This window comes from Dipteris shenzhenensis, chromosome 27 (genome assembly GCF_047967505.1).
Source record: "Dipteris shenzhenensis isolate YYH24624 ecotype China chromosome 27, Dip_SZ_1.0, whole genome shotgun sequence".
Taxonomy (NCBI): Eukaryota; Viridiplantae; Streptophyta; class Polypodiopsida; order Gleicheniales; family Dipteridaceae; genus Dipteris; species Dipteris shenzhenensis.
In genome coordinates this window covers 15,016,153-15,029,874 of record NC_141622.1, presented here as the reverse complement: position 1 = coordinate 15,029,874, position 13,722 = coordinate 15,016,153, and the positions used below count along the sequence as shown (strand labels likewise).

General features: G+C 43.2%; 1 protein-coding gene across 3 annotated transcripts in view; it reads left to right on the top strand.

Moving 5' to 3' along the window:
- Nucleotides 1-13,722, top strand: part of LOC147883912 (uncharacterized) — a 60,825-nt gene that overhangs the window by 29,208 nt on the left and 17,895 nt on the right. For all 3 annotated transcript variants that reach the window (XM_087398419.1, XM_087398420.1, XM_087398418.1), the window contains one exon: nt 3,931-4,065. In XM_087398419.1, the coding sequence (XP_087254545.1) occupies nt 3,931-4,065 (135 nt within the window). The remainder of the gene's footprint in view (nt 1-3,930; nt 4,066-13,722) is intronic.

Sequence of the window (13,722 nt, the reverse complement as noted above, 5' to 3'; positions counted from 1 at the left end):
GAAGCAGCTTTGTGGTGTCCACATTGTACTTGAGTGAGGGCATATTTTTGTATTACTTCTATTATATCTGCATCTCTCTGGTACTGTGCGTATACTTCTGCCATAGGTGTGTGCACTTAAGTGTAAGATACGATCTACGCATTATGTGATTCCTGAGTGTATTCTTTCGCTGTGGGAGTGTTGGTTACAGTAAGCAACCTTCATTTGTTGTTCCAACATGGTATCAGAGCCTGGGGGACGAGCATTTTCTGAGCGAAATCTTCCGAGCGTCCGAGCGAAGGAAAAAAAAAGCTTCCAACTATGCATAAATATGGCAAAAATCGATCAGAAGAAAACATAGTTTCACTTAGAAATATGCAAAGTATTATAGCAATGCCTATTTTATACAAAAATCTTTAGGTGAATCTGTCGGAATGGTGAGAGCATAATGGGATGGCTTTTGAAGAAACCCACATGTAGAGTAGACTTCTCTATTAAAATTCCCTTATGATCCTTCTTACAACTTTTACTTAATAGGGGGTGACATTGAAAACCCTCTCTCAACCTATCTTCATGAAAGAGTTTCTTCAAAGAAAACTCATTGAAGCAAGCCATCCAGGTAGTTTCGCCAGCGAAACCCCTTTGAAGCAAGTCTCCCAAGGTAGTTTCGCTGGCGAAACTACCTTGGACAACACTTTTAAAAGTGACATAACTTTCATATCCAATGTCCAAATATAGTCATTCAACCACTCAAATTAATCGGAACACCCCATTTGAGCACATCTATGGAGTTATATTTTGGAAAATATTTCATATATAGTATTAAATATTACATGTATTTTATGAGAGTGATATATAAGCCCAAGTTAATACTTATTTATAGTAATTTAAACTTCTTTAGAAACATGTCCATAAATATGCTATAAAAATACTAAAAAGATATTGCCATATGATATAAATGTGTTAATAAGTAATTATATATGCATAGTATTATTACATTGAGTGTGATTATGAGGAATGTTTCTTAAAGGAATCAACAGTTTTTTAAGGTAATAACAGGGGTACAAAGGGATGTCTCTAAATAAGAAAATTATGTTGTGTAAAAATGAATGAGTGACTAGTCTGTATATTTTTATGATAAAGGGATCTAGTTCTAGTGAAAATAAAAGTGTAAAAACCATGTTTCCTAAAGAAAAACATTTTTAAAAATCTCTTGAAAAACACGCTCGGATAAACCTGCTCATAGGTTTTCGCTCGTAAAATTTACGCATCCCAGAGCCTGGAGGGTGACTTACAAGTGCACACTGCTTGGAAGAGAGGACCGGGTGACCTCATTCCAAGAAGTGCAGAATTTGAGATTGACTTTAACATCTGGAGGACACGTAGCTCTGTGAGAAGAAGGTGACAGAGATTCAGATAAGTGTGCCTTTGTCATGCTTGGATCGCAGAGTTTGTAATATTTGCGTCTTTCGTGTTGGGTCCGTTCCAGGATCTTCATTCCAATGGCTTCACAGATGCCATTTCCAAACTTTGGAGATTGGGCAAACTAGACCAGAGTCACCAGAAATGTTTCTAGAAACACGTTTTGAGGTTTTTTAAAGAAATGTTTCAAAACTAGCTGCTAGGGCCTACTCCAAGGTCCATGCTGCTAGGGATGAAGAGGGAGTGAAGCAAATGAATGAGGGAATGGGATTGAGAGGGATGACGGAATGGGATGGAGAGGGATGAGGGAATGGGATGGAGAGGAGAGCTCTCACCTGGAGTAGCCAGCCCAGGCTGCAGTAATTAGCCTGCAAGAGAGAGCACAAGCAAAGGGAATGTGACGGCTTCCGGATATGAGGAATGGGGGATGGAAAGGCTATAGTGGAATGGTAAAGTAGTTGAGCAGGTAGGCAAGGATGCGCAACAGCAGCATCGAACAGGTGCAGGGGTGTGATGGGAGCAAAAATAAAAAAAAGGTGGCCGTATGTTTTTCACACAGAAACCCCAATTTAGGGTTTCACAAAAAAGCAGGCCGTGTACATTTCAAAATGTCTCTACAGCTCAAAACACGTTTTGTGGTGACTCTAAACTAGACGGGCTGGATCTTGGAGCCCTATGGTGGCACGGAAGGTGTAGAAGTGGCAACAAAAAGGGAGCTAAACCCCAGGATACAGTGGATGGGAAGATGAATGTAGTAAAACTTGCAGATAATTGGAACAACAGCAGATGTAGTGTTCTCGCACATTGAGTTGGGGGATAGCAGCATGGGACATCTTGAAGGACCTATATGAGACAACAACTCTAAATGCAAGAGACTGTAGGAAGAAGACGGCCGATCAGAGAATGAATTTGTTTCAGATTTAATTTCACATATGAAATTATTTTAAATTCAAGTTTTATTAAGCTCATCCATATGAAATCGTGTTTGCACAAGTATGCTTGTGACATTGAAAGGGATTTAGATATCTATGGATGAAAAACTTCTAAAGGGCTGCATTTGAGTAGAACTTTATTAGGCAAGGTAGGATGATAACTGGGATGTTGTCATGAATAAATTGGGACTTTCCGGTCTATGAGATGAGGGGGCCCATTGCACTTTCAATGACAATATGTTGTTGCAAAAAGTGTTTTTGTGGCCATGGCAAGGCTTCAATCACTAGTTATTTTGATTGAGCCAATGATTAGACCACTAGAGGCCTCCCAAGACTTAAATAAGTGTCATGTTTCTCTTGCAAGTAGCGTAGAGGGGAACTTTCATTGGTGAAAAAGCGCGCGTGCACACACACACACACATATATAAAATATACAACATAGCAGTTTGCTACTTCTCTACAGCTAGGAAGTGTCTTATTGCTTTGTGTCTTTACTGGCTAGTGTGGTCATTTGCACTTGTATATGGTTGTAAAATATTATCAAGAGACTATAATGCAAGGATGATAGTGTGACATATGGCTTTACAGAGTGGTGAAAGGTATGGCTTCACTTGTGAATAGCCATGATGTCATGGGCATCTTCTTTAGATTGATTTCAATGCCGAGCTTTTCATCTACTGCTTTAGGTAGGGGGCAAAAACATGATGGCCTGTATATCAGGCCAAAGTTCTGCAACCAGCCATCATTACTTACAAATCATGCTACTTTGGATTTTGAGATTATAGTGCAATACGATCTCTAGCTCATGCTGTACGGCATATGCTCATGATTACCTTGCTTTTATCAACATTTTGCACATGACTCAAGGATAATCTCATCATTGGGCTGTACAACTCTCTGCTCAGTGGCCATGGCAATAAAATAAAGAACCTGAAAAAACTTAAATCTCCTTCAGTCTCACACCTATTGGAATGGTAGACAAAGCAACCTAGTAGATTATACAACATAGCATATCAATGCCCTAACAAGCAAGTATCTACTTGTTCTGCAGAGAATCTGTTCTTTTCTGTGGCTTTGCATATAGCCTTCTTGGTCTTCCTTGTGTTCTCTGCGAGGAGTTAGAGATAAGCTACTACTCTCTTTAGTAGCAGAACTGCTGTGGTCATCATAACAAACACTCTTCTAAAATGCTACTCATCTGTGAAAAATCCTTTGGTTTCCTTCTCAAGTGGTAGATTAGACAAACATTCCTCTATAATTGACATCTAGTAATGTCTTAAATCTTTTGTATGCTCTTCAGACCATGTATTCCAGCTTGGATGTAGATGTGAAATTTTGTCAACTGTTTTGTTATGGACTGCAGCTGTAAGTAAAGAATGCATGTGACACCATGATACATTTTTTAGCTAGTAGGGATTTGAAAAATGTATTTGAATCTTGAGCACTCATTGAAATTGTTGCTGAGCATCTTGAGGTTTAGGGATACTTCCTATGAACACTTATTGTTTTGAAATGTATTTTCAATTTACAACCTTAATGGTCAATATTTAGTTGACTACTGATGTGGTGTATTGTATCTTGTTGTTTGAGATTTTAGGCTACATGATACCAGTCCAAAGACAGGGGAAGTGCTGCCACCTCCCCCTAACGGTATTGGTGTAGATAAGACATTGCGCCCAAATCATATTCTTCGTGGTCAAATCATTGAGTACAAGGAGCGCCTTGCAAGGATGTAAGTAGTTCTTCACTATATTCTTCATGATTGTGTCGCACAAGCAATGACCTTGAATTTTTTCATGCCCTCTCTCCCTCTCTCTCACGTACAATGTACTCTCTCTCTCAAACACACACTTTTTTTTGTGAAACCAGTAGCTATATTATTAACATGAAATCAATGTACATGACATTAGACTCCAAAAAGGAGCCTAATGGAAGAACTCAAAAACAGTCAAAAAACTTACCCAGAAACGAGCCCAGTGAAAGAGGAGGAGGAATGGAGACATCTGAGATGAGAAGCATCCAAACATCCAGAAGAGTTTCCCGAATCTAATAGAGGGAAACCGAAGCCGCAGCAAATGAGAGACATGAGTGATCAATATCCGAGAGTGCGGGCAAGACCATAACAAATGGGGAACTGTCTCACGGTGATGAGAGCAACGGGGGCAAAAAGAGGAAGCAATACGACGTGCTGCCAATGTCACCCCAATGGAAAAAGCTCCCACTATACATCTCCAAAAGAAAAGCCTCTGTTTCAATGGCAATTTAGCTTTCCAAAATTTCTTGAGTTGTGATTGCCACCAAGATAAAGGCCTATCCAAATTCCAAAAAGTGTTGGCATGCTTATCAATCCATGGCGGTGGAAGAAGAAATGTGTAGACCATCAAGGAGGCCAGATCATGCATTGAAAGTGAACAGGTAGCAGGAGATAAGGATGTCAGATTCCAGTCCAGTAATCTGTCCTGTACATACAGTGGCAGAACAGGAACAAATGGCTGCAACATAATCGTAAGTATTCTCCAAATGGGCCTATAATGCAGACCCAAGGGGAATGTCCTGCAAGCTTGCGGAAATGAAAGCACATAACCATGTTGATCCACAACATCTCCGACAAATCTTATGCCCAATTTCATAAAATTGTATGCTTTAATAGGTGCCTGTAAAGCAAGAGGCGATTCAAACACCTTGCTTCAATGGATGCTTTCCAAGCGAAGAGAATTACCATGATGGGAAGAAGCACCTGACCATTTAGCATAAGAGAGAATTCTCTTCCAATCATGAATAAAAGCAGTAGAAACATGACAACCAGGAATTTTTCCCTGAAATGTGGTCATGACTGCTTCCCAGTGATCTGTAATCCAATGCCCATATGCATGGGACGTCATGTTTCCACACATAGCTGCTAACATAATAGCCCATGGCTGTTTTTGCTGAAAAAAATCAGCAATCATCGTGCTCTTTCTTGCCAACATATGAAACTGAAGATTGAGAATATTCAGTCCCCCATGAGTCTTAGGAGAACAAACAGACTGCATGGGAAGTAGTCGCAAAGCCTTTTTGTGAGATTTGCTTTTCCAAAATATCTCCATAGCCTGGGACATATAGGAAGCCAAATGCTTAAAAGACCAAGGAAGAAGAGGCAAATAAAATTGCACATATGCCATAATTTACAGGAACACAACCAACACTTCTTGGCTGGCCAGCAAGGCCACTTTGCTGGTTATGATATTTTTTATGCTGGTACAATGCACTTTTCGGGGGTCTGCATGCTGGTGAAACATGATATGCGGCCCACGGTTGCTTACAATGACCCCCAGGGTCGATGGATGGTGATCAGATGCATCTGTCATGCTGATCTTTATGAAATAGCATCTGTTTATGCCTCTCAAACTTCTGCGACAAGAGCTCGAATGTGGGCCTCCCTCAAATAATATCCATGGCTGTCCAATGCCTTTTTGTGTGGAGACTTTAATAACTTGCCTGCCATCCAAGACAACACCACTCATCGTTCTCACATGATCCCCACTGAGCTTCGACATTGGGAGGATATGCTTTCTTTCTTGCATGCAGAAGATTTATGGCTCTCAACAAGGGATAGAGATATGGGTTATACATACCGTCACAATGCCTTTACTCATTACTGGGCTCGACTTGACAGATGGTATTTGTTGCATGCTCAACAGTATGCTAGTTTCACATGTGCACTATGGGTTGATCATTCCCTCTTGCTATCTGATCACATGCACCATTTGTCTGCCATAGAATAGAGGTGACATCTCCAATATCTGCTGACGATATGAGGCATCCACAAAGTGCACTTCATAAAAACCTCGAGAAGCAAAGTATACTCCTTCAATAAAGCAACCTCCCAACAAAGCCTGAATCCACTGAGCCACATCATTTGCTGAAGGTAACTTCCCTGGGGAGAAAATGATAAGTGCTTGCAGAGAGAACTTTCGGAGAGGAGCGACCAATGAGGGCAGCTTCAGCTTATACTTAAGGGCCGGGGGAGGTTTGGCCCACTTCTTTCGGCTGTGGTGAAATTCATCCTTGAGCATGTCGAAAACATAGTGAGCATCTACAGAGGCTGCGGTAGAGAAATCGACCTGCTGTCTTTGGAGTGCCGGGATAAGTCCTTCCGGGAATAACTTTTAAGCTGGTCCTCCATGGAGGTAAGCAGGGCAGAATTGAAGAAGTTGCAGAAAAAACCACAACGGTATGGCAGGGTTTGTACAGGGCAAAGAGTACGGAAAAAGTACGGGCTGTACGGAGGAGGTTGTACGGAAGAGACTGAACCGTACGGGGATGCTGATAGGGCACGCAGAAACTGTACGGAAGAAGAAAACTGGACAGAGATGCTGACGGGACACGGGGTGACTAGGCTGTACGGAAAAGGACAGGGGTGTACGGATGTACAGAAGGGGCTTCAGAAAAGGTACGGCGATGGCGATGCAAACAGGAACGAAAATGCAGGGAAGAGGCAGGCCTGTTCGTACGGCCGTACGGTAGACGTACGGCTACCGTACAGGTGTATGGACAGGAGGGGAGTCTGTACGGGATCTTGGCGAGGCTGACAGCAGAGACCCTCTCTCTCTCGACCTCCTCTCTCTCACGCTCCACACACACACCAGCACATGCTTAGCGTGTGCGCGCACGCACACACATACAAAACTCTCTCAAACACACACACACACACACAGACACACACACACACACACACGCATGCACATGCACAGTTAATAAAGACACACAACAGGCATGCTTCTTTTCAATATTTTATGCTCATTTTACTACGCTTTACACAAAGATCGACTTGGAAATTCTGAATTTCAGAATCAAAAAGCTAGTGGCTGAAGTTTTTAAGTGTTGAAGATGTTTGCTCTTGGATAGATTTGCTTTTAGATAATCTTTACATCACAACAGTTGATTCTTTGTTTCAACAAATTATAGGAATCCCTATGGGCACTAATTGTGCTTCCTTTTTAGCGAACTTTTATCTTTTCACTTATTAATTTGAGTTTATGCAACGTCTTATTTCTACAATACCTGCCCTATTATTTTACATAAGCTTAGCCAAGTTAGGTGTTTTATAGATGATTTATTTGTACCGGATGTTCGTGACTTCCAAGACTTGGTGTAGAAAGACGCTTGTGCTTTTGGAGAAGGAATCTATCCTCGTGACTCTTGTGAACTGAACCGCAGTTCAAGAGGGATTCTTGTGTTTTCTTAGATCTTAGAATTTTTCAATCTACTGTAGGATTAGAGGTTGATACATGTGATAAACGTGAACCACCTGAATATAGTGGTTTACACATTATAAAAATGCCACACATTGACTCAAATATTTCTGATTCTGCAAAATATGGAGTCATTTCTTCCCGATTCCATAGATTTTTCTGCCTTCGTACAACTAAGGAGTCTTTTATCACTCGATGTAGTAATTTGATCACTTTACTAATACACAAGAGGTACAATCCAAGAAAAATAATGAAAAAATTACACACAATCTTAGATATGAAGTCTTTTATCTATGGTGTATCGGCCTTAGGCAAGCGGGGAGTTGAATAGCCCATTTTTCTTTTAGTTTCGAAAGAGAGTTTGATTGAGTATGCATGTGCTTTCTAAGTTACAAATGTAATTTTGCATCTTTGTAGGAAGCGGTACATAAATGTAAGGGGTCCATTTAGTTTTTAATTTTTTAATTAATCTATTCATTCCTACACGAGAGAGAGAGAGAGAGAGAGAGAGAGAGAGAGAGAGTCTATTAACGCTACATGATAGTCTGGAAGAGTAAATAGCCATACATCAGTTTAAGACTGAGAGTCTTTTGGTTTTGATTTGAACTCTCTGATTAGTGCTACCCCTTCACGGTAAACTGCCCATTTTCCATCCTTTTTGGCAGCCTTGACTTTAGCTAATTCAGTTGCCTTAATCTTAAGTGGAGCTTGTGTAAGCTCCTCTGCTATCCATACTTTGGTGCCCTTCAACTTGTAAGATTATCTTTTGAGTTCAATGTAAGGATAGCATGACCTTTTTAGTGAAATGTTTCAGGCCAATGTACCTCACCTGATATGGGTGCAACATACACAAAACGTGGCCCGATCTTGCAATATGCCTGGCCTTTGCTGACATCTTTGAATTGCGACCCAAAAGTCTTGTCGAAGGTAGAGAATCATTCTACCTCCCTAGAGTCATCCACAGCCGTGATCATCGGAGCCACATACTGCCTTGGCACATACCCTGCACTCTTTTTCAACCCGATGAATTCTGATAGAAACTTGTAGACTACTCGGAGACCTTTGTCGAATGCCTTGCGAATCAGATACCCTTGAGAAGATGAGTGCCATGGTCGAAATAAGGATCACATCGTTTGTTGGAGTCTTCATCCGGAATCCCTCTTCTAACAATCCAAAGGTCAAACAAATGCGCACATCTTGGATGACAACACTATGATCCTCATCATCATAAGAATCTAGGATCTCCTTTGCCAGAGCTTCGTTGATTCAGTAGAGCACCCCCTTCTTGGATATTAGCAAACTAAAATCAATGCCTTCCTAACCTTTAGACTGCCAGGTGGCTACATGCAGCGCATTCCCTTCTATTGTCACTAGACAACAAACTGGCTGACACACATGGCACAACCAAGGCCTTGTCAACTGTGTGACATGGATTTGAGCCTATGTGACCCAGGAACACATTCCCTTTTCTCACATTATACAACTCGGGGAACACATTCCCTTGCAAATGCTCAAGTTGTATTGTCCCATTGGGAAAGACTTCAATCAACCTTTAGGGCCAATTCCGTCCAAGTTTGAAATTGTTTAAGGAGTCCCAGAGCTTGATTGGCCTGGAGTCGTCGTCATGTTGCTCATCATCATCTACCCATTCAATGTTGGGCAAGCTTGCTTTGATCTTTGTCAATATTTCACTATATGTGTCCTCCTCTTTCTACCAATCTTCTGGGAGTCCCCCTATTCTAATCTTCAACACATTATCACATCTAGCTTCGTGTTCTTTAATCTCTGCTTGAATATCTGACTTACATGCTTTGGTGTTTACTTCCACAATCACTTCCTTCTTAGTAGTTTGTACTTCAGTGTGAACAAGATCTTTGACTGTAGAGACTAGCTGCGGGGTAGGTGGGGAATCCTTACAAGATTTTACAGCCTCATCAATTACTGCCTGCTTACCAGGCCCTTCCAGAATGTGAAGTCGAGCCTTTACTTCTGCCAGTTCCAACCGTAGCTCTCTCACTGCCTGCTGCAGATAAAAGATCTGATCCTGCTGCCCAAGGATGGGTCGGTTTGAGCCTTCTTGTTGGTAATTCTGTGCATATGGAGAGGGTGTCATGGCTGCAACTGTAGAGTATCGAGTCTTGATGGATGTTGAAGGAGTTGAGGGGGACTTGGAGGAAAGGGTAGGCCAATAGTCCATAGTTGGCTGTCTGTTTGAACCCCCTAGCTTAACCTAACCCCCGGGTTGAGTTGGGGGTTTAGCCCAACTCGGGGTTAGGAATAGTGAGTTGCTTCTAACGGGTACGGAGGGAGAGGTACGAATGGAGATGTACGGCTTCTGTTGATGGGTGGTACAGTATTGACTGCATGTTGACTTGCTGTACGGACGGGGGGAGAGGTATTGACGACATGACTGTACGGTACTGGTTGAATGCTCACGGGTTTTACGGACTTGGGTACGGACGACGAAGGTACGGAGGTACGGACGGGGTGGAGAGAGAGAGAGAGAGAGAGAGAGAGAGAGAGAGAGAGAGAGAGAGAGAGAGAGAGAGAGAGGCTAACGGGAGAGGAGAGGCTAACGGGAGAGGAGAGGCTGAGCGGGGAGAGGCTAGCGGGAGGGAGAGGCTGAGAGAGAGAGAGAGAGAGAGAGAGAGAGAGAGAGAGAGAGAGAGAGAGAGAGAGAGAGAGAGAGAGAGAGAACTTTATTAGAGTCTTCGGAAGACCGATGGGTCTAGGAGAGAGAGAGAGAGAGAGAGAGAGAGAGAGAGAGAGAGAGAGAGAAACTTTAGTAGAGTCTTCGGAAGACCGATGGGTCTATGAGACTGAAAGAAAACCTAATACAAATCAGAGTAAGGGTGGAGCTACTGAAACGAGCATCATCACCCGTGCTGAATCCTAAGTCTGATAATACATAATCAAATACATCTGGATGTAACAATGAAAAGAAAAGGACTGGAGCGGAGCGGGATCCTCCGTATGTCATGTGGCCCTGGCTGGTGCATAGCCGGTGATGGGACGCTGGCGCCCGTCAAGGCAAGACCAGAGCCACCGTGACTCTCATGGGACGTATCCCGGGTCTAAACAATGACGGGAGGTCGCGTGAGTGATCGATGTGTCCCCTTGATGTCTCGTGTGTGATGCTGCGGTCGTCGGGTCGGGGTCTATGCCACGTCTGTGGCTAGAGATTGGGCGAGCAATGTCACTCGATGGGAAGAACTCTTTGATCTTGCTCTGAGAGGTGTTTGATGATGTGGCCAAGCCCCATCGCTTGAGTAAGTACTCTCTGAGGAGAGAGAGAGAGAGAGAGAGAGAGAGAGAGAGAGAGAGAGAGAGAGAGAGAGAGAGAATATTATAGTCTATGAAAGGCCGAAAGGTCTATGAGACTAAACAAAACTAGAATCAGTTAAGGACTGAGAGTCCATCCAAACCAAGATACCTGTTAGGGTCTGAGAGTCCATCCTAATGTCTTGAGACTTATTTATTACATCAGTCATGGACTGAGCGTCTCCACATCTACATTGGTATCTTAGCCGATTTAAAATCTTTAATTAGAGCAATGCCTTCACTATATATTGTCCACTTGCCATTCTTTCGAGCTTCTCGTACCTTTTGGAGTTCACTAGCCTTCATCTTGAGTTGTTGAGAGGTAAGATCTTCTGCTATCTAGATCTGGTGCCTTTTAAGGCTTTGGTTTGCCGAAGGATTGCCAACCTATCCTCTCGAGTCTTAAATGTGATGATGGCATGATTTTGTGGTGTGCGTTGGAATTCCTCGACTACTTGATTGTCCCAAGTGATCATGGGCATGGCTTTCACTATGTTATCAAGGCATTGCTCAAATGGTAAAAGAACTTTTAAATCCTCGCCTCGACAATTCTCTGGCAAATCCCCAATCTGCGCATTAAGTGCAAGCTTCTCCCTAGCTTTCTCTTCCTTAAATGCTAAATACGCATGTTTATTGAGTTTTGATTTGACCTCATGGGAAATCAAATTATCAAGCTTGGAAATAACATCTGAAGGAGGATCACTCACACATTGGTATACAGCTTCTTGAATGCGTTCTTGGCTAGATTGCTTTTCTAACTGAGTCTCTAGTGTAGCTAGGCGCTTGAGTACACTATCCATCTGCATTTTCAACTCATGATTCTCCCTTTAGAGCTTCTCGATATGCTCTTGTGGAGTGAAGGTGTGTGTCACGAGGACGTGAAATTATGGGACTTTTGATTTGCGACTCCCGTAATCGGCGCGTGACTGCCTTGAGCCTCTGGGGCACCAGGGTCCGGCCATGGGGCGGGACTTGGGGAATTAAAATTCCTAGTGGGTCCTTGGAAATAGTGAATGTGCGCTTAGTTACTAGGCAATTAATTCCTAGGGCCAAAGTGTGCAATAGGGGGGCCCAAAGAGTGGTGCAATTAAAAACTGCTATTTTTAGCACAAGACTACAAAAAGGGCCTAGAGCTCTTATTTTGGGTTGACTACAAAAAGGGCCTAGAGCTCTTATTTTGGGTTCAGTTGGCCAAATTAGTTCCAAAAGGAGCTAGATCATTAGTTTAGAGCTGCCAGAGCCTGCCAGGGAAATTCATTTTTACCCAGGGGCCAGTTTTAGGTGATCCAGAACCTGCCAGGGAAATTCGTTTTTACCTAGGGGCCAGTTTTAGGTGATCCAGGGCTTGCCAGGGAAATTCTTTTTTACCCAGGGGCCAATTCCAGGTGATCTAGAGCCTGCCAGAGCAAATCGCAATTGATCCAGGGGTCTGTTGCAGGTGGCGATTTCTGCCAGGGTGTCCATACCAGTTTGTGATTTGCTTTTGGGCTCTTCCAGGCTGTTCCAGGTGCTTGTGATTGATTCTAGGGCTGTTCTAGGAGTTCTGGACTTGACCAAGCTGCTCGGGGTGAACTACGACTTGCTTTTTCAGGTTTTCAGGCTTTGCAAGAGATTTCGACTTGATTTCTGGGTGTTGTGGCTGGTTTTGGTTAACTTTCCAGGTGTGGGTGTTCACTTCTAAGTTGCTCTTGGTACTGTGCCAGGGCAAAATCAGCTGATCTCCGCAGGATCTAGGGTTTTCCAGGCGAGGTGACCTTTCTTCTGTGGATTCCAGGTAGAAGAAGGCTTGTCTTTGCGTGCTTTTGCCGTTCCTTGATTGGTTGCCGGCTAGTTATAGCGTTTGGGTTTCTTTCCTTGCGAAGAAGGGTTGATTTATGCTGTTCGGCAGTGGCCAGGGAGGCTAGAGAGTGAGGCAACCCGTTGAGAAGAGTTTGGTTGTTTGATTACACCAGAGTTTAGCTGTTGAGCGCTTTGTCTTGCAGTTGTTCAGCCGAGTTTGGCTGGTTGGGCACTTGGTTGTGCGATTGTGAGTGTGGCTCAGACAGTGGATGCCATTGGGGTCTCTGTTGCATGCTTTGGTTGGTTGAGGATATAGGATTGTCTAGTGACTGTATGCCATTCACCATTTGAAGTTGAGTCGGGAATTACGTGGTGGGCTGCACGAGGAGTCTGCGGGCATTGGTTTGCCTGTGGTGCAGCTTCCCAGAGACCTTTGTAATCAGCCACTTGGCTTCAAATGAATGTTCAATAAATACCGCAAGGGGTGCCACCGTTTGGGGCCAATCAGTGTCCTTGTTTCTGAGCAAGAGTGCTCTAGCTTCCCTGTGATTTGTTTTGTGGTGCATATTTACTTGTCAATTTATTGTGTATGCTGTAATTAAGTGGATCCTACCACCCTTTACGTTGTTAAGGCGGGTTTCAGTGTGCTTGAGCTCACCCATCCTTGTTCGAGTTGCACTAGAAGGCCCCTATGGAGGAACTGAGTGCTTGTGTGAATGACTTCACCTTTGGTTTGGTCATATTGAACAAATCTATCAACTCTATGTTTTCATCAAAAGATCAACGTCAGCTTCTGTCACATTTCCGTTGTGTTCCGTCAGTGTTCTTTTGTCAAAGCAGCCCGTTACGGCATTGACTTTGTCTAGCTTGTAAGTCACTTTGTTGAGGTGAGTAGCAGCCCTACCCAAATGGCACGCCTGTAGAACTCGCAGCAAATGCTCTTCGTGGACAATGTCTTGTTGAGCGGAGGTAGCTAGTGCTGTTATGTTGTCTGCGAACTGACGGCAGACATTCGTTGAGCTAGAATGGCAACAAGAAAACCAGAAGCGTAGAGA